At 29.5% G+C, this 19,659-nt stretch overlaps 3 protein-coding genes across 8 annotated transcripts; 1 reads left to right on the forward strand and 2 right to left on the reverse strand.

Moving 5' to 3' along the window:
- Window positions 1-6,105: 6,105 nt before the first annotated feature.
- On the reverse strand, window positions 6,106-10,787 carry LOC141528574 (uncharacterized). Of its 3 annotated transcripts, none has more exons than XM_074244698.1 (8): window positions 10,590-10,787; window positions 10,160-10,306; window positions 9,221-9,276; window positions 8,275-8,668; window positions 7,923-8,184; window positions 7,742-7,835; window positions 7,473-7,657; window positions 6,106-6,914 (listed from the first exon to the last, which is right to left on the reverse strand). In XM_074244698.1, the coding sequence occupies exons 2-8, from the start codon at window positions 10,250-10,252 to the stop codon at window positions 6,355-6,357; spliced, it is 1,644 nt and encodes a 547-aa protein (XP_074100799.1). In that variant the 5' UTR covers window positions 10,253-10,306; window positions 10,590-10,787; the 3' UTR covers window positions 6,106-6,354. The 3 variants fall into 3 exon arrangements, with proteins under 3 accessions (XP_074100799.1, XP_074100800.1, XP_074100802.1); XM_074244699.1 differs by having other exon boundaries at window positions 10,531-10,787; XM_074244701.1 differs by lacking the exons at window positions 10,160-10,306; window positions 10,590-10,787 and adding an exon at window positions 9,543-9,682.
- A 1,643-nt stretch (window positions 10,788-12,430) lies between these two features.
- Phyhd1 (Phytanoyl-CoA dioxygenase domain containing 1) lies at window positions 12,431-14,700 on the forward strand. Of its 2 annotated transcripts, none has more exons than XM_074245506.1 (5): window positions 12,431-12,796; window positions 13,481-13,624; window positions 13,696-13,809; window positions 13,982-14,132; window positions 14,214-14,700. In XM_074245506.1, the coding sequence occupies exons 1-5, from the start codon at window positions 12,776-12,778 to the stop codon at window positions 14,630-14,632; spliced, it is 849 nt and encodes a 282-aa protein (XP_074101607.1). In that variant the 5' UTR covers window positions 12,431-12,775; the 3' UTR covers window positions 14,633-14,700. The 2 variants fall into 2 exon arrangements, with proteins under 2 accessions (XP_074101607.1, XP_074101606.1); XM_074245505.1 differs by having other exon boundaries at window positions 12,451-12,796; window positions 14,208-14,700.
- Window positions 14,701-14,818: 118 nt separating this feature from the next.
- Swt1 (Swt1 RNA endoribonuclease) lies at window positions 14,819-19,389 on the reverse strand. 3 transcript variants are annotated; one of them, XM_074245482.1, is made up of 5 exons: window positions 19,167-19,389; window positions 18,947-19,100; window positions 17,194-18,243; window positions 16,458-17,093; window positions 14,819-16,283 (listed from the first exon to the last, which is right to left on the reverse strand). In XM_074245482.1, exons 2-5 carry the CDS (start codon window positions 19,085-19,087, stop codon window positions 15,390-15,392), a joined length of 2,721 nt encoding a protein of 906 aa, XP_074101583.1. In that variant the 5' UTR covers window positions 19,088-19,100; window positions 19,167-19,389; the 3' UTR covers window positions 14,819-15,389. The 3 variants fall into 3 exon arrangements, with proteins under 3 accessions (XP_074101583.1, XP_074101582.1, XP_074101581.1); XM_074245481.1 differs by having other exon boundaries at window positions 14,819-16,280; window positions 18,947-19,105; XM_074245480.1 differs by having other exon boundaries at window positions 18,947-19,105.
- Window positions 19,390-19,659: the final 270 nt, after the last annotated feature.

Genomic DNA, 19,659 nt, shown 5'->3' on the forward strand with positions numbered 1-19,659 from the left:
TGCTGTTGAGAGCAAGAGCTAGAGCAGTAACTTTCTATCCTCCGACTAAACTCTATAAATATATCTACTGAATCTGGGATCAAGTTTAACTTATTGTTCTCTAAGTATATAATCTTTTATGACCTTTATTTACCGGCGAATGCACCGAGTGTGTGTGTGTGTGTGTGGGGGGGGTTTACTCTAAATGTTACTTCTATTTGTAAACTATCTAAGTACCTTCTTCTGTCTATTCATATTTATACGAAGTTTGAATTTAATAAAGATGATTGTTTAATTTATGGTTAATATTATCATTCAATTGTTAAATAGAACAAAGCACGCGTCGCTAATGCTCTGGTATTGTAAGGTGTTTCTCTAGTATGGATTTAACGTTTAACTTGACAATGCCAAGATTCATAGCTCTTTAAGACCGGCTCCAAATCTCTGGAATTTAAATCTTATGAAAGGGTTTTACTAAAAATTACTTTACATCTATGTTATTTTCAATATTTTTATGAAAAATTCTATATTTTTTTATTTTAAAAAATGGTGATTTAAAAATTGTTTTTTAAATAAATAAAATACAATTAAAAGATTTTTTTTTTTTTTTGCTATGACCTAGTTCTTTAAAATATTATTTTAAATACGCCCAAATAAATTTATGGTTGAATAAATTATTTTTTTATCAAAAATAAATCTTTTGATTAAAAAAAAATTTATAATAAAATTCTCATAAAAATTTTTTATTAATAAAAAATTAAAGATTCTTCTTGTGACATTTTTAGTAAAAAAAAAAATTGTACCCACAATTTTTTTAAAAAAAAAAAAAAAAAAAAAAAAAAAAAAAAAAAAAACATCTATTGTCTCTAATAAGTTTCATACATTAAAAAAAAAAAGTCAGAAAAACGAATAAAACAAAAATACCGGTGATAAAAATTGACAGAGCGTGAATTTCATACAACATTTATTTCCCTATAAGAATTGTTCAAAAGGCTACAAATAAAACCCCGGTAAAAAGTAAATAAAAAAAATTCCGCGATACACATAACATATATGTGTAGAGCACGTCCATATATATTGCGTCTGGTGTTCACTGAAGCAAAACAAATGATTTAATGAGTGGAGCCACCAGTAGAAGCACACCCAGGGAGCTTTTGCGGGCAAACATAAAAGGTTTTATTTCGCGAAAATTAAAAACATTTAAAAGCCATAGCTCGCTGGTATATGGTATATGGTATATGGTATATGGTGGTATATATGCCGACTGCCCGAACAGAATGGAATAGGAGCATAAATCTCGAATCAGGGCCTGACAAGATGAAGAGTGACCATCATGGTCACGTGTCACAAACGGAACTCGAGGATTATTTCCCTAAATTATGTGCCCGCCAGCACTTTCCCGGTCCAGTCACCCCGAATGATATACGCCAGCAATTAATGTGATCCCACTTCCCTGACCCGCGCCTTTCGCCACCCTATTTTCATAATAAAGCCTTCTGCTCTCCTCAAACTCGTAACTTATTGCAAAAATTAAATATTATTAATTTTTCCACCCCCTCCCTCTCGCTACCGCGGCTGAACCAACTAGATCGATATTTTAGAAACTTTAATTTTTATTGCTCTCAAACTGCAGTTATTTACTCGTTACGCTTTAAAGTGTCGGTGAAATATTTAAATGCAGGTAAATTTGTTTTTGTTTATTTTATTATCATTGAGGAAATTTATTTTTGTTTTTAATTTATTGGGGTGGACAAAAATTTTAACAATAAAAAAATTAATCTTTAATTAAAGGTAATAAAAGCATGTATCAAATAATTAGCTTGATTGTTTTAATTTAATAAAAATACAACAGAAGAATAAAAATTACTATTGTAATATTTGAAATAAATTCAATTTTTTTTTTATTAAATTAACTACACAAAAAAATTAATTAAGTATTTATTTGTCAAGCTAGATATAAAAAGACATCGGAATTCGAGGGGTTGAAATTTCTTATATTAATAATACAATATAAATTGATATTGATTCTCTGTTCGGACTTATTAAATTTATATCAAATTTTTCTAAGAAAAAATATTAATAAATAAAAATGAAAGCTTAATTTTTAAAAAATGTCTTCTTAAATGAAAAAAAAAAAAAAAAAAAAAAATATATATATATATATATATATATATATATATATATATATATATATATATATATATAATATATTATATATTACCATATATCTGTTAAGATGAGCTATGCACAAGCTCCCAGGATCTAATTCTCGTAGCATTTGCCGACGTAGGGATTCACAGTCGCCCCAAAATGGAATTTAAACTGTGATCGCTTTGCTTGGCAACATATACGTCCCCATCCATACATTGAAATCCATACATACATATACAAGCCGTCTCTTATTGACCTGTTTAGCCCTTAAACAACCTAGAGTCTAACGTCGACATCCTTGTTAAATTAACTCGGCACAAATGTCGAGATAACAACATTATGTCATCGCAATAATTATCCACATAAATGTAATGAGTGCAGAGTGCAGAGCCGATGTTTATCGTGTTGTAAGGCATGACAATCGTAATTACAGCTCTAATCAAAGCGTATCTTTGCGTGCAAGGTTATATTAATAAAATATCTTTAAAAAGCTTTGTACCTCCGGAGAAATAAAAATTAAGCTTACCTGAGGCTTCTTGCGGTCGGAAGACGAGCACAAAAGTGTCTAAGATTCTAAACAATTTTTTTAGAGATTAATTTATTCGCAAGGAAAGACGGATTCAGTGGTAAGAGTTGGTTTTGGTCAGCCGATAAAGCACAACACTGAAAATAAATTCGGGCACTGGCGCACAGCACTGCACAGCTTTTAATTCCGGACTTTGAATTTATTTAAAATCAAGGAAAAATTTAAGGGATAGTTTTTTCTGTTGGAAAAGCGCGAGACAAGCAAGACAAGCAAGACAAGCGAGACAAGCAAGACAAGCGAGACAAGCGAGATTCAAATCCCGTATCAGACTGCAGGGTGTCACCCTTGGTCGTATCCTCGAAGCTATTTTCATCCCCCACTTTGTTCAGCGCATGCGCGGTAGTTTCGCCCTCTGATCCTTCATCATCATCCCCTCTTGGAGCAGTTTACTCATTTTACTCTACTCTCTACTCTTTACTACTCTCCCTAACTATAACTGTCTATATAATATATCTTTGTGCTTAATACATAGATGGTAATTTACAGAATAACTTTCATAGTTTTTGCAACGATTAAATTATCGATTCGATAATTACCACTGATTTTTACAAGGGTAATTATCTCGAGGATAAATTGCTAAAATTAATGAGAATTTTGATGTGACAAAATATTTATTCACCGTTCAAATACTCACGATGATAATATGCTCGCTGGGGTCGCTTGTTATTTATTAGTTATTACTTTCATATTTACGGGATTTTTGTTCGAAATTTGTGAGTGTTTACCGGGAGAATTATTTCGCTGAAATTAGTTAGATTCAAGGGGATGAGTTTATTAGCTATTACCTGCCGCGGTTGCACTTCGATTTTCCTTTCTTGATTAATATTTCTGGACAATAGCTTGTTTTTCTCATTTTATTTTTTTAATTATTGATTAAATTTATCAGGATAGTTAGGGTTATGATTATGTACTATCGAGATTATACTATTTATATTGATTGAAATTTTTTGTATTAAAAAAAATTTTTTCAGAAAGTTTTTTGATAAAATTTATATTTTTTAATTATTTTACAAATTTTCTTCACAAAAATTACTCCAAAAAAAAATGTCAGATATTTATTAATGTCAATATAATTAATTTTTGTAATCTACGATATTAATAACATTTAAAATTCTCTTTACAATAATTTATTTATTAAAAAAACATTAATTTTTTCATATTTGTAGCCATTAATATAATTAAATATTCGTGCAATTTAATATTTGTCAATTTTGTAATAATTAATAAAAAATCATTTTTAAATAATTATATTTTTCCAATTACAGCACATTTACTTTAAAAAATTATCAAAATAAATTTACTGTCAAATATAACTTTTAAATAAATTGAAGAAAAAAAAAAAATATAATTCTCTCTCAAAATATTAAAAAAAAAAAAATTTGCAATAATTTGCAATTTCTTAAAAAAATTCGATCTAATTTTTTTTAACCCCGCGATCGTATAAACCAAATGATCCTCGACAGGGTGTCACCATAAAAAAATGAAGCTTAGGGAAAATTCGGTAAATTAGACGGCGTCGGGCTTGACTATAATCCAAACTCGATTATCATCACGCGGGTGCATTATAACAACAAATAACAAAAACTCTGGCAGGGGTCCAACTGACAGCAATAAAATAAAATCCTGGTGGATAATTTCCTCAGTGTATTTTTATCTCGAGCACATATTACATGTACAATGTGGATGGAGAACATACGATAATCTAGATAATAATAATAAAGGTCCCCATTTAGAGCCTTACTCGCAAGCTCATTAAAAGCAAACTAAAGGCCTGGAAGCCTAACCTGCCTCATATTAAGTTAACTTGACAAAAGTTTTCTTGTTTGTCGAATTGCCGCGTTTATCGCGCTGGCAGCTCACCTCAGCCGGGACATGAGCCAACAGTTATCATTTGGCAGGGACCACCTCGGGACTTTGATACCTTACCGCAAACTCCGGCTCATTTAACCCACAGTCCGTTGTAGAGGATAATGCTTGTACTTATACATCAGTGTAAACTCGTTCTGCTCAACGTGGAACGTGACGCGAACCCGCGACACCTTGCGACACTTATTTTCCTCATCACTGTTTATTAATGTCTACTATTTTGCAGTTTATTTTTTGTTATTTGCTTTTGCCGCTCCTTCTAAAGGTCAGGGACAAAATTCATCCCTTTTTTTTAGTCAATTATTCTTCGTTTGAGGTTTTTGATTAAATTGTAATAAAAAAATTATAAATTATCGATCAAGACTATTTTATCGTCTTAAAATTCAGTAATTTTTTATTAAACTACATATTAATAATTCCTGATAAAATAAAACAAGGCATTTATTTTATTTTATGGTTATTCCTTTAATTTATTACTTGAAATAACAATAAACTGAAAAAATTCCACAAAGTTAATTATCTGAGTCTTTTTCCGTCACTAATCCCATTGAAGGTGGATCCATGATCTTATTTAGAGGGTTGATTTGTCTTGGAAAGTTTACGTTTCTACAATCCGAGTGGCTTTTAGGTCAAAGATTAAGATATTTAAACAAGATAACACGACCACTTTATCCTCAATGCTTAACTCAATCTTCCCTGGTGTACATAGGGTACCTACCTTCTTGCTTCAATAACTGTATATGTCTGGTGTTTTTGTCTGAGTTCGCCAGCGCGAATGCAAATAACACGCTGGCCTGAGGATTAATTTTTATCATCGTAAGCTATCATTTCTTTATCTGAGCTAGGAGTTTCTTAAATCTTCCAGTCTTTCAAAAAATTTTAACTGCCGCCGATTTTAAACTTTTTTTGGTATTTTTAATAAATAACATTTTATTAAATTTTTTATTAAATAAAATAAAATAATTTAAATACTTTTAGAGTAAATAAAATTTTTTCTCAACTCGTAAAATCTCCAGCAATTGCCTAAAAAAAATTCCCAAAAAAAATATTTACAAGTCACTTGTGAATAAAATAAAATGTGTTTTTGCAGGGAGTATTAGTATCAGCTATTTAGAGAATCGAGGAAGAGAACAGAGAGACAAAAAGGCGAAATCACCTTAATGTGAATCGAGTCTATCCTACAGCCTATCTAAATAGTTGGTAGACTATATAAATTCCTTTGGCGAATGCGTGAGCTTTAGTTATCTCTTTACCCTTTAAATGCCTCACATCGATGTACTTGTAACCCATCCGAGCCCCTACATTTTACTCCACTATCATTCTATCCTTCTCTGCAGTATACTATGTACAATTTTATTTACTCTGCTCAATACGGCAAAACCTGGCAATTTGTCGTGACGCCTCGTTGAATTACAAAATTACACGAATTTTGTTAAAAATTTCTAATAATTTATTTATTAATATTTTCGCCGTAATATTAAATATTTATGCCATTAATTTTAAAATTAAGAAAAAAATCTTGATCAGATTTTTACAAATTTATTCTAGATTTAATAATTTTTTTTTTTTTTTTTATTTACATAAAATATTTCATAATATTATTTTTAACAATTAATATTTTTTGTTTAATAATAATAATGTCATTTATTATTTATATGTAATTAATATATTACTCTTATTACAAAGGCACCTCTAGAATTTTCGTAGAAAAAATTTTAATTAATTATTAAAAAATTTAAATAAGTCTATCGACATAAAATTCAGGTCCCGAGTCATCCCGAGTCATCAGAATTAGATTTAAGGGTTTTCCTCCTCTTCCTCCTCGGCGGAGCTGGAATATTTATCAAACTAACATTCTGACTTTTACTCTTAAAATTACTTCGATTCAGCTCGGAGTCGAAGCTAGAATCGCCGAGATTTTTGCCATCAACACCTTCTCGGGAATTGCCCTCCAGAAGCTCCGAGAGTGTCGCCTCAAACTCGCTCAAACTAGGAGTCATCGAATTAATATTTTCTTTGTCTTTGTAAACTTCTGAAAGCCTGAGCTTGGTGGAATTTTTTGCGAGCTGAGGGCTCCGCGGCGGGGTTTTTATTTCATTAGTCACTGCCTCGAGCTCCTCGCGAATTTTAGTGATCTCATTTTTGACCGGGTCCTTGGTATTGTCCTCGAATAAGTTGAGGTCATCGTCTTCCATCAGCGCGCTGGGAAGCGATTCTTCGGATATCGATTTAGTGACAAAGTCTTCTGATCTTGACATTATGTCTAATGATCCGTTGTCGTTCGAGTGGACTCGCCTTAGGATTAACTTCGGCCGGAATTCACTGTTGTAATCTGAAGCAATAATTACACATTATTTATAGGAAGCTTGCTGACAATTTTTATAATAAATAAATTACAATAAAAAATTTCTTACATGCAAAATTTAAATTTAAAATAAATAAATAAAATTTTGCTTTATTAAATAATTACTTGGGTTAAATTGCATTGTACTTTCTTAAATATTGACGTTTTTAAAGATATAAGCTCATCCCGATGTTACACTCATCGAGAGCTTTCATTTGAGTACCCACATCAATTTTTCATATATATATATATATATATATATATGAAAAATATATCAAAAATGCATGTGGGTACTCAAATGAAAGCTCTCGATGAGTGTAACATCGGGATGAGCTTATATCTTCAAAAATGTCAATAGTTTACAAGATAATGTATGTTGAATTTACATTTTTTCCATTGATAATTCTAAACATTACATTTTTTCCTCGTAAATTAAACAGATTTTTTTGTTACTTAGACAAGATTTTTTTCCCAGGTATTTTTATTACTTTATTACACCCAACTTAAACACTTACAAAAAAAAAAAAAAAAGAAAAAAAAACTTACCAGTTTTAGTACTTTCGTTATTTAAAAACGGATGAGAACGTGACGTTGTAATTTCGTTCGGTGAAAATAAATAATTTACGTCTCGTTGTTTGAATTTATCAAAGTCTCCAGTAAGAGAATAATAATTTCGTTCGTTTTCTTTATTTCTTCTTTCTGGCCTCGATTCTTGATATTTATTAGAATTCCTAAAATATTTATTTGAAAAAAATAATTAAAATAATATTTTATATATTTAATAAATAAAAAAAAAAAAAAATAAATAAATAAACCTATTGGGATACGACGAAGTTCCTTTGACCAAAAATTTTTCATTGTTCTGCATAACCGGAATCTTGCTAGACGTTTTCTCTGTGAACTTTCGTCCTGAAGGAGTTTTTGAATAAACAAATAATTAACAATAAAGAATTAACAAACAAGAAACTCGGAAAGTGACTTTATGAAATGACTCACCAGAGGAGTTTTGATGTTTACAATACTTGAGACTCTCAAGGGATTTATTTCCACTCAGTTTTAGTTGATCTTTACAACTCTCAGCATTTGAAAGTTGAGATAATTTAAATTGATCGTAATTAGGCAAACTACTAGTACTTATATTATTAACTTTAAAAGTATTATTAATTTCGGGTAACTTTTGATTATGATTAGATAGTCCTTCTGCAGATTTCCAGCCTGAGACAACTTTGCTGGGAATTATTACTCCTGTCCCGTTAACCTACAATATTTTATTTCCATAAATAATATATAACTTAAAAATATAAATAATTTTTTTATTTAATAAATAATTATTTAATAGATCGCTTACTTTGTGTTCGTAAAATTCCCTGCGCTTTTCTTTTCCTTCAACATCTTTCTTACTTTTAACAATGTTATTACGACTTGCACGTTCATTAATCTTCAACGCGGGTAATGATCGTATTTTTTTACGTCTTTTCTTCCTGGGCGGAGGCACCGGCGGAGTTTTACAATTCTTATAAACCGGGACCGGGGTTTTTACTTGGTACAGTGACAAGTCTAATGAACGGTTCGTGCTCGTCAAGTTATTATTGTTTTTATTTTTATTTCCTGTTTTTGGGGTTGTTACTTCCAGGTTAACGTCTACCCAGTCACTCTGCTGGAATGGACGGTCCACGGAACTGATACTGCGAGTTCGCAGTAATTCCTTCGCTGAAGGTGATCCTGCATATCCGATTTCCGAACTATAAAAATTTCATTTATCATGAATTATGATAGTAATTATATTCTTCATTTAATTTACTTGTAGGAAGACTTGGACAGATGATTTTTTAATACTGGGGAAGACATTTTTTTTTTTTTTTTTTTTTTTTTTTTTTTTTTTTTTTTTATTGGAGATTTAGGGAAGAAAAGTCTTGGATTCTTTTATTTTATATTAGATTGCGCAGGCGCGCTTTTTATAAAGTGTATTAATACTATACTGAACGCGTACTTGATACAAAACACTACCGTGTCTCTGAAATAATTTTAATGCTTAGATTTTTTATTTTTAAATAATGATAATTTTTATTTGAGAAGAAATAAAATTTAGAATAAATTTTAAATAAATTCATAAAAAAGAAGAAATAGAGATTTCTGAATAAAAAGAAATAAAAAAATTTTTTAGTTAAAAGAAATGAAAAATAATTAAAAAAAAAAGAAGAAATAGAAAAATTTCTGAATAAGAAGAAATAAAAAATATATTAAATAAGAAGAAATAAAAAATTTTACAAAGATAAATATTTTGGATAATATACCTTGAAACTCTTTGAGTAGCTCCATTAAGACCATCCTCTTTAAATCTCGGATAAATCTAAAAATAAAAATTCATAAAAATCAGATTTAAATTTTTTCTAAAAAAAAAAAAAAAAAGTTGAAATAATAACACAACAATGAATTGGGAATGACAATATCTTATTCAAGTTCGGAAAATAATACACGTAGGTATTTAGTAAATATTCTATGAATAAACAGCGTGTAGCATTCAATTAATTTCAAGAGCTCTAGATATTGCGCAGAATGACGTTACGCTAGATAAATTCACATGCACTAGTGAAGCATATGCATATGCTCTCAAACCTGCATATGGCATCGTGTTTCGTTGCATAACATGTTACATTTTGTGTAATGTGCAATTCAGAGACGAAAAACGTACAATCATATGCACACATGTCATTTCATATTAATCTTCCTTTTTAATATTTTCAATTATCGCCGGCTCTCTAACTCCCAGTTAATTAACGTTAATCATAATTGTCATTTGTTAAGCTCGAGCTATCAACAAATTAATATCTTCATGAAAAATATTTTTTTTTTTTTTTTTTTTTTTTATAGTTTTAATTTACCGAAGAATATTCTTCTGTACCGGACACAAATCACTGGAACTGACAATTTTTATGCAACTCGAATATTTGTAATAAAAATTGCGCAACTTCCCGATTAAATGCTGAAAATCAAAAGTTTGCTTTGTTTTTATTGTTTTACAAGCAAATTATTTTAGCTAACGGAACTCGTTATCCCCGCTCATGAAAAAATTTATTTGTGTTTTTTTATTCATTTTATTAATCATGCGATCTTTTAATTACTAACTATTAAAATATCAAATATACTTTGTGGTAATAACAATTATCATTATTTTTATTATTGTTGATGTTATGATGATGATAACAATTGTAATTAGTGTAATTAATACTTACTCGCTGCGCACAACGCAAAAAAACTCTGTCTAATGGAGATTTATTAGTATCCTGTTCCTTCCAATTTTTATTTTTACACCACACTTGGCCCATTTTCTTTTTTTATTATTTTAATTAATTAATTATTAAACTTAGTTTAATTTATAACTGGAATAAAAAATTTTTATTTTATTATTATTAAATAAATTAATAATTATTTTAGAAAAAAAATTTTTTATTAAAAAAAATAATTTTAAAATTAAAATAAAGTCACTAAAAAAAAAATTAAAAAGGGGCTAAAAAAAAATTGATAAATTTTTAATAAAAAAAGCAAAATATTAAAAAGTAAATTTGAAAGTTCAACAGATAAAATTTTTCAATAAATAGGTTACATGTCAGCGCTGTTGGATTGGTATACAAAACGTATACAAAAATATCAAACAGTTATTACACAAAAATAGGGCACCATTCTGAGGAGAGTTTAAATGGCATCAACTGTTGCCGTAACTGCGGAACAAGTGGAACCGATTACAAAAGCTTGACAATAGTTTCTCTATATAATAAAAAGCACAAACAGATAAATAAAAAAATAAATAAATAATAATTAAGCGGACTATTTAATGCAGACCGTCGATGGTACGAGGTATGAAAGATACTGGTATTGTAAAGAAGGGCTTTCTATATCTGCTAAACCAGTCTCTCCGCCCCACCTTTGCATGCCAGTTTCTGCTGTCTCACTCTAACGATCATTATTTAATAAAAAATTACCGGCAAATAATTTAATAATGCCCGTGATTTGTCGAATTTTTCGAAAAAAAAAAATAATTTTTTTTACATTTACTCAAAGATTCTTTAAAAATAAATCGTAAATTAACCGTAAAATTGAGCGATTAGGACTTAACGATCTTCGGAATAAATGTTTATACGGGGCCTCCTGATGTCATCTCTGTTGACCGAGTGCTCAAAATAATAAATTACGGGTTTTAAATTTGTGAATATAAATGTTGTTGTTGTCCGAGGAAAATAATTTAATCCCACTCGGCGACTTACCTCGAACCTACGTCCTAGATTTGTCTAGTGTCTTACTTTCGCAACATACTTAAGACAACTTCCAAATATGTTCAGATTGCCGGCCGAGATGATAGACTGGATTTTTCAATTCCAATCTCAATATGGGTGATATAACTTTTAGATATTTTAATTAGAAAATTTGTTGCGTCTTTTGGAATTTTATGAAGAATTTTGACAGTAAAGATAATCATTTTTATTTATGCAGCGCTGAGAAAATTTTGGACTGAGGTACTTTTAATTTTTTTTCGATTTTGTTCAAATTTTTTTTATTTTAAAAAATTTTGACAAATATCTAAGTTAAAATTTTTTAAATTAATAAAATTGAATTTTTGTAAATTTAAATTAATTAATTTTCATTAAAAATTAAAATAAAATGATTTTTTTTAATTAAATTTATTATAAACATTTTTTAAATATTTATTTTAAAACTAATTAATTTTTTTTTTTTTTTTTAATTAAAAACAATTTTTTAGCTAAATTTAATTAAATAAATAAATTTCCCAATTTTAAAACTAAATTCCTCAAAAAAAATTTTAATTTCCCAAAAATAAATAATTTAAAGCCTAAAAAATTTTTTTTCACTTCAAAATTACAAAAAAACTAAATCTTCTTCCACTTAAAACTTCTCTAGACAAGCAAACATTCATAAAAAAAAATCAAGAAAAGTCATCAAGGTTATCAGTCATTACAGATACATTTCATCCACAACAAAAATATTTGTTTTCATACTCATGCCCCATATATAGAAAAACGAGCTCTGAGACATAGTACTATACCATACCATAAAAACGCCCACGCGCTCAGTATTAAAATTTAAACTTTCGTCATATAAAGCCTGACTTTATTATAAATTATTCATTATATTATAATTGCTCAACAGTTCCTCTGTAAATTTATGATAAAAAAAAAAAACAAAACAAAAAAATTAAATAAATTTATCAGTTTCTGTGAAAGCTTTTGCAAAGAAAAAGAGCAAAGAAGAAACAAAGATCGGTCGTTTATTAATAATACTAGATGACAAATAAGAGTGTATTTTTAAGAAGAGCAGAAGCTAAAGAAACAAATGCCAAGTATAAAAATCTCATTACACATGTGTAGTCATATCACATATAAGATTTACACATCCTCAGCACATGTTTCAATGTTACTTAAGTGTAAGTATGTGTAGGATGGTTACTCACTATCTCAATTACTCATACGTAGATCACGCGCATCAGTTCTGAATATATATATATGATAGCAGAGTTTATCGCACATAGCTCACATATCATTACATTTAACGTTCTAAATAAAATCAGCGTTTATATAAATAATATATCGAGAAGAAAAGTAAGGTGAAAAATCTCACTATCGCTTCCTTCTTGCGAACGAGCGCGGTCAATCGCCGGACAGTTCAATCTATTCATCTTTACTTTCATATAAACGAGATATAGATATACGGATATTATATTTATTTTGTTATTATTTATGATAATAAACTTTCACGCCTACATTGTATTGTCGGGTTAGTTTAAACGAGAGTGCTTGCTCAAGAAGTCGCTTTGTTTTTTTGGTTTATTAATTGAAATGAAAGACATACAATTGCAGGTGAGTTCAGTTATTTTAAAAATTTTTTTATTAATTACTTTATTAAGTGGAAATTTTTTTTTACCGGGTTTTGTAAAAATTTAAAACATGAACTTACACTTTAAAGGTCAGATTAAATAACACGATTTTTTTATTTTTGATAAAAAAAATCTGCAAACATTTTATTAATTTAAAAATACATATTAATTATTTATTAAAATTTAATTTTTATTATTTTTTTTAATTATTTTATTAATCTTTAAATTTATAAATAAAATTTAATTCAATATTAAAATAATTATTTAAAAAATAATTTTACTATTTAAATTTATTAAAAAAATTATAAATCAATTTAATTTAATTTTTAACAATTGAAAATTCAATAAAAAATATACAGCTTGGCTAAATAAAATAAAAATAGACAACGAGTAAATGTTAATAGCGAGAATGAGGAAATCCTATTTTATTCTGCTCATTCATCGTGAGTTTATTTTGATCTTTATGATTCTCACCTGCTATTTTATTTTATCCCACGCTATTGACCAATTTTAAACGCAATTATTCAGCGACCTTTAAAATTTTACATTGCTTGTTCATGAAATCTCCTTGGTATCAATGTCACTTTTATTCCTAAAAAAAAAAATTATTAATTATTAATATTAATTTCAAGATCACTAACAGATGATTTCATATTTATAAAATTAGCTTGAAAAAGATGGATACGTTGTTCTTGAAGATTTCTTCTCTCCGGAAGAAGTTGAAGAAATGAAGGCTTGTGGAGAAAATTTTACAAATAATTTACCCCCAGAAAATCAAAGAAAAGTTTTCAATACTATTGAACTTCAACAGGTACGGAAACTTATTTTTTTTTTTATGAATTGTCATTATGTAATTATTTTTTAATTTATTTATTTATCTAGAATAAGGATGAATATTTTATGGACAGCGCTCATAAAATAAGTTATTTTTTTGAGTCAGAGTCATTAGAAGATAATGGAAAGTTAAAAGTTCATCCAAGAGTATCATTAAACAAGGTAAAAATATTTTTTATCACATTGATTTTTTCTTAATTAAAACTAATTAGAGATTTTATAATGTAAGCAACTTACTCTAGTGCTAATCAATACTTAACATTAATTAGATACAATGTTACAATTATTTTTGATAATTAATAGTGAAGAAATATAAAATTTTTAATTTTATCAGGTAGGCCACGCACTTCACTGGCTTCATCCAATATTTAAAAAAATAACATTTGATGAAAGAATAAAAGAAACAGCATTTCAATTAAACTTCCAAGAGCCAGCAGTCTGTCAGTCGATGTACATCTACAAAAATTCAGGACTAGGTTCAGAAGGTACACCTTAAAAAAAAAAAAAATTTCTATATCACAAAATAATAAATCATCATAAAATTTAATTGACAATAAAAGTGATAGCTCACCAAGACGCATCGTACCTGCACGTAGAGCCAATGAAGCTGGTTGGATTCTGGATAGCACTGGACGATGCGACCCTAGAGAACGGGTGCTTGTGGATTGCCCCGGGTTCCCACAAGAGCGGAGTTCATCGGCGATACATCAGGAATAAAGATTACCCCGAGTCGTCGAAAGATATCTTGATATACGACCGAGGAACCCCTTGTTATCCGGCCAGCAACTTCCGCGCAGTCCCAGTACGCAGAGGCTCCTGTGTTCTTATCCACGGGCTGGTTGTCCACTTCTCCAAAGCCAACAAGAGCGATAAATCAAGGCACGCATACACTTTTCATGTTATTGAAACTAAACTGACCACCTACGCTAAAGACAACTGGCTCCAACCCCCGGAGGGTGGCTTTCCGCTTCTTTACAAAAATTAAATTTTTTTACCTGCTGCATTTATTACTATAATTGTTATTATTGTTGAAAATAAATAACATTACGTATATTCACCTGGATTTATTTCACGTACAAAAAATATTCTTTGCTTTACAAAATAATTATTTTATTTGTAAAAAGTTTATCTTTAAAGTCAAAATTTTTGCCGCAATTTAAAAAAAAAAATTTTTTTTTATTTTTTATTTAGTTGCCGCAAAAATTTCACATTTTTCAATGGTCAATATAAAAATTAACTTATATATTAAATATAATTTGCATTTTAATAATATACGATGATTAGTCAATAATTTTTTTAGGCTTAAATTAAATAATTGATGAAAAATTTATTTTTTTTTTTTTTTTAATAACTATTTCTTAAATGAAAAAATTTTTTTAATCAAAAATAAAAGCTTCACTAATTCAGATTTATCAAAAATTTTTTTCTAAATATAATTAACACTCCTAAAATTATAAATAATTTTTTTAATACTTAAATTTTTCAATACTAAAATTAGCAAGCGTCTGAATAAATTTTTTATTGAAAAAAAATTATTTTTAAATAGCAAAAAAAAAATATCCAAAAATTTTCTTAAGTAGTTTTTAAATTAAAATTTTTTTAAATAAAAAAAAAAAAAAAAAAAAAAAAAAATCAAACCTAGTATTAAAAATTTCCAACAAACTTGAAAGAAAAAAAAAAAATTATCAACTAATTTTTTCATCAATTATAAAAAAATTTACCGCCCAAAAATGATATAATAATTACAAACACTTAAAAGTAGCCATCCTGCAAAAATATTCGCTCAACTCCTGCAACTGTCCAAGGCCATTCCTAAGAACCTCTTGTTTATACTTTAAGCACAAAAAGACATCCTGCGGCATCAGCTGATGATCACTCTTCAGAAACTCCGGCAAAAATCCAGTGAGTACCTGGTGCAAAGCCAGAACCGATGGATGATCAACATGCAGGTGATCAATGTCATCCAGCGCGGTGCTGAGAATCTGCATGAGCCTGTTTAAATTCCCCGCGACTTCAGGCCTGAGTTGCTTAATATTATCTTCAATAGAAAGAGATTCGAGCTTCTTAAAAGCAAGACCAAAAGGCATGCCCATTAAACTTGCGGAGGTCCCACAAACATCCCTAGCGAATAAATAGACAGTTTCAAAGTACCCGAAGGCCAGCAGCGCGGCTTTGGACTCTTCTTCTTGCTTGTTATCTTTTTTATTGCGGTAAATTAATTTGAGGCTGTCCCGAAATTTCTGCTTCACGGCCTCGATTGCCTCCGTGACGTTCTCGAGGATGTTCGGGTACTTTACTGACTTCAAGCAGCCCACTAGATCGTGGAACTGGTGGATCAGTGTCTCGATGTCTTTCAGCTGACAACTGTACTGTAGACCTGTCACTATCTGCGTCAAGTCTTTTAAAATACTCTCCGCTCGCCGCTCAAATGAATCACTCACTGCTGCTATCCAGTGCTTGCTCGCGCACTTCAGGACTGTCTGGACCGTCCAAGGCGGTTGGATTATCGTGTGGCGCTCCCAGGTTTCGCCGTACAAATTTTTCATCTCTTTGGCGACTACCACTGACATAAACGATGTTAAAGTTGTCTTCAGGTCCTCGAATAATTCTTCTGCCAGTAAAAGCTCGGCTTTCTTCTAAAAACAAATAATATATGTTAATTTTTAAATTATTAATTAAATAATTGATAGAAAAATCAAATTATATTATTTCAAAATTTTTTAAATTAAAATTAAAAAATTCTAAAAAAATTTTGAATTAAAAAAAAAAAAAAAAAAATCCCATCAATTTTCAAATAAAAAAATACTTACTTCTTCTTGCTCAACATCTTTCAGACTGTCAGCAAGACTGAATTGCTTTTTGATCTCGCTCTCTTTCAAATAATCGACTTTCTCTAGCGGGTCATTTTTCCCCAGAGAAATAACATCATGAATCATAGCTTTATTGCAAAGATTTTTATCATAAGACAGCAAAACAACATGGTGTCCAGCTGACTGGATCTGCAAGCAAGTCTGGAGAATTTCATCATCCGGACACTCTGTCTCAAATTTCTGCCGGTTGCTGAAGACATCAGCGAAGGTTTGTCCAAGAATTCGCGGGTGCTTGGCCGCGAAGTGCTTGTTTATAAACTGGATCGCGTGTCTTGCTCTGAATTTGAGGCTCTGAGGGCGCGAGTGTGACTTATCGTCCTTTATAAAGTCCAACTCACGGATCACTGTCCAAGGAATTACGATGATTGGACGATTATAGAACTTGAAGATTGCGTCCCGCGCTTCTTCTATCGCTATCATGTTGGATAAGAAGACATTTGTGTCAACTACTATGTAAAGCTTACGCAGACTTCCATTTGATTCGCTTCCGCTGTCTGTTAAGTCTAAGCCGGTGTTATTTAATTCTAGCATATGAACGTCATCTTCTATTACTAATTGCGCTCTTACATTTTGGATCTAAAAAAAAAATAAAATTAAAATTTTTAATTTTAAATTAAATTTAATTAAAATTAAAAATAAAATTAATAAAAAAAAAAAAAAAAAAAATTATTTTTACCTCAGAGACAATCTTTTCTTCTTTACTAGGCTCCCAATCCATCTCTTCACAAAATACCTCCCCAGAATCTTTAGCCGTTGAAGACCCACTATCATTAAATGAGCTAGATAAACTCCTCTGACTCTCAAGATTACTACAAAAAGCTTTCATTCTATCCTCAGCATTTTTAAAAACCACCGGCGGGTCCTTAGCGTCCTCTTCCGGACTCTCTTTAGCTTTCAATTTCCCAATCCTCGGAATTTTCGCATTACTCACAGGACTAGTCCATGAATCATCATCCTTAACCAGCTCGGCACTGTCATCAGAAACCAAAACTCTTTTCGCAGAGACTCCAGGAGGAGCTTCCAGAGTCTTCATCTGCTTGAGCTTGCTCTCGATAGCAACCTTGCCGGACTTTCTCCTTGGAGTCGTAGAACAGGAGAGACTCCTGCTGACCCTGGTCCTGGGACTGTCGAGTCCCTGAACTTTAGCTTCAGACTGAGCTGCGGCCGTGGACGTTGAGGCCGTGGAGGAGCTAACCGTGTCTTCACTCGCAGATTTGCTGGTACTCGCTAAAGACAGGTGCCCTGACTGGAATTTAGGACTAGATTTGCCTTTCTTTCTATCAGCTATCGCAGATAAAGATTTCCTTGCTAGCATTTTTGACTTCAGCTGTTTCATCGCCGGGGTCATTGTTTTTTCTTCTTCAAGATCATCGAATTTAAAATTCTTTCTCAGTTTTTCAGGAGTTTTTTCAACTTTAGCTTTATCAACTCCATCAACTTTGTCAACATCGTTGCTTGAAGAAGCTTTGACCGTTGAACTCTTCAAAGGACGGGGTTTTTTTATCGCACTAGTCTTGGCTTGTCTCTGCAGCATTTTCTCTCTCAGCGCTTTCATCTGCGGAGTATCGGCTGGCTTCTTCTTCCCAGAATCTTCGGAAGTTGACAACTGTCTCTTGGCTTTCAGCTTGGGACGCCGGTTTACTTCTGGGTCGCCTTCTGGCGTGTGCGGTCTGTAGTCATGCTCTTCGTTTTTTTTACGTTTTCTTGTTGAATTTTTTCTGGTGTTCTAAATAACAAATAATTAATTATTAATGACATTTTTTAATAATAACAGTTAATTTTTTTTTCGATGATTTAATTAAAAAATATTTAAAGAATTTTAATTTATAAATTCACATTTTAATAAACAAAAATACAATCTATTCAAATTATTATTTTGATCATCAAAATTGAGGTTAATTTTTTCGTTTTTGTTCGGAAATTTTTGTACTGACTTTTAGAAATTTTATATATAGTTTGTGTTAATTAAATATTTTGAATATAATTTTTTTTTTTTTTTTTTAAATTATTTGAGATGATTTTAAAATTATAATTAATAAAAATATTTTTTTTGTGATTTAATTTTTTGAAAAATGACTTTTAATAATTATTCTAGTTAATTCTAGACAATTCTATTTTTTTTTTTTTTTTATTGAAATAAAATTTTTTACAATTTATATCAGTACCAAGAAATAAAATTTTAATTGTACTTTTTTAATTATGACACAATGAATAATTTCCTGTGATAAAAATTTATTATAAAAAATATTTGATAAAAATAAAAATTAATTTAGCAGATATTTGATAATTTTAAGAATTTTTTTAACAAATAAATTATGACAAAAAAAATTGACATGTAAAAAAATAAAAAAATACAATTTTTTAAAAATATTTTATTTGTTAAAAAAAATTAATAATTATATAAAATATCATGAAATTAATTAAATTACCTGAGTTGGTTGACTGTCAGAATTATCATTAGGAAAAATCCATGTAGATTTATTAGTAGCAGTGTTGAAATAATAATTGCGCCCTGGATCTGTTGTTGACGTAACAAGGATCCAGTCTTTCGGAAGATTAATCTTGGCCATGATTTGATGCAAACTAAACTGAAATTAAATATTGTCAGCAACGGAAGTAACATGAGCTGGAGTTATCATATATACTTACGTTGTGAACAAATCGCTGATAAATTCTATGAGTCATACATTATTTTTATAAATAAAAAAAAAAAATTTAGTGTGAAATTATTTATTACATATTGCAGGTTAGTTTATTGATAAGTATGCAAATCTAAATGAAACTTGTTAATTTATCGTTAATGACACTATTTTATTTTTATTTTAAACGTAGAAATTTCGTTTTAATTGTCAGTGTTATTTCTAGGTTAAATAATATTTGCCAACATCAACGCAACATGGTGAACTAATTTAATAATGGTTTAGTCTGAAGTTAACTCTTTTATATAACGATGTGAAGGTGTCATCGTTGTGAAGTTAGCTAACAGCTGTCAATTTTTTTAATTTTTATAACAAGTCAGAAGAATGAAAAATGCTTTAAAAAATTTTCACTAATAATTTTTTAATTAATAATTAAATAAAATATTAAAATTTATAATTTAGGAAATTTAAGAGATTTATTAAGAATGTCATTTTATACAAAG

Source organism: Cotesia typhae, unplaced genomic scaffold, assembly GCF_013202065.1.
Source record: "Cotesia typhae breed Kobodo isofemale line unplaced genomic scaffold, CoteBio_Ctyphae contig_44, whole genome shotgun sequence".
NCBI lineage: Eukaryota > Metazoa > Arthropoda > Insecta > Hymenoptera > Braconidae > Cotesia > Cotesia typhae.

What these genes read in the sequence shown, in the direction of transcription:
- LOC141528574 (XM_074244698.1), bottom strand. Translation starts at nt 10,252, where the DNA reads ATGGGCCAAGTGTGGTGTAAAAATAAAAATTGGAAGGAACAGGATACT. An exon ending in TTTTGCGTTGTGCGCAGCGA is followed by an intron (nt 9,277 to 10,159) that starts GTAAGTATTAAT and finishes TTTTATTTTTAG; the next exon opens with ATTTATCCGAGATTTAAAGA. An exon ending in GCTACTCAAAGAGTTTCAAG is followed by an intron (nt 8,669 to 9,220) that starts GTATATTATCCA and finishes AAATTTTTATAG; the next exon opens with TTCGGAAATCGGATATGCAG.
- Phyhd1 (XM_074245505.1), top strand. Translation starts at nt 12,776, where the DNA reads ATGAAAGACATACAATTGCAG. An exon ending in CAAGAGTATCATTAAACAAG is followed by an intron (nt 13,810 to 13,981) that starts GTAAAAATATTT and finishes TAATTTTATCAG; the next exon opens with GTAGGCCACGCACTTCACTG. An exon ending in TTCAGGACTAGGTTCAGAAG is followed by an intron (nt 14,133 to 14,207) that starts GTACACCTTAAA and finishes TGACAATAAAAG; the next exon opens with TGATAGCTCACCAAGACGCA.
- Swt1 (XM_074245480.1), bottom strand. Translation starts at nt 19,202, where the DNA reads ATGACTCATAGAATTTATCAGCGATTTGTTCACAAC. An exon ending in CTGACAGTCAACCAACTCAG is followed by an intron (nt 18,244 to 18,946) that starts GTAATTTAATTA and finishes TTTGTTATTTAG; the next exon opens with AACACCAGAAAAAATTCAAC. An exon ending in AAGAAAAGATTGTCTCTGAG is followed by an intron (nt 17,094 to 17,193) that starts GTAAAAATAATT and finishes TTTTTTTTTTAG; the next exon opens with ATCCAAAATGTAAGAGCGCA.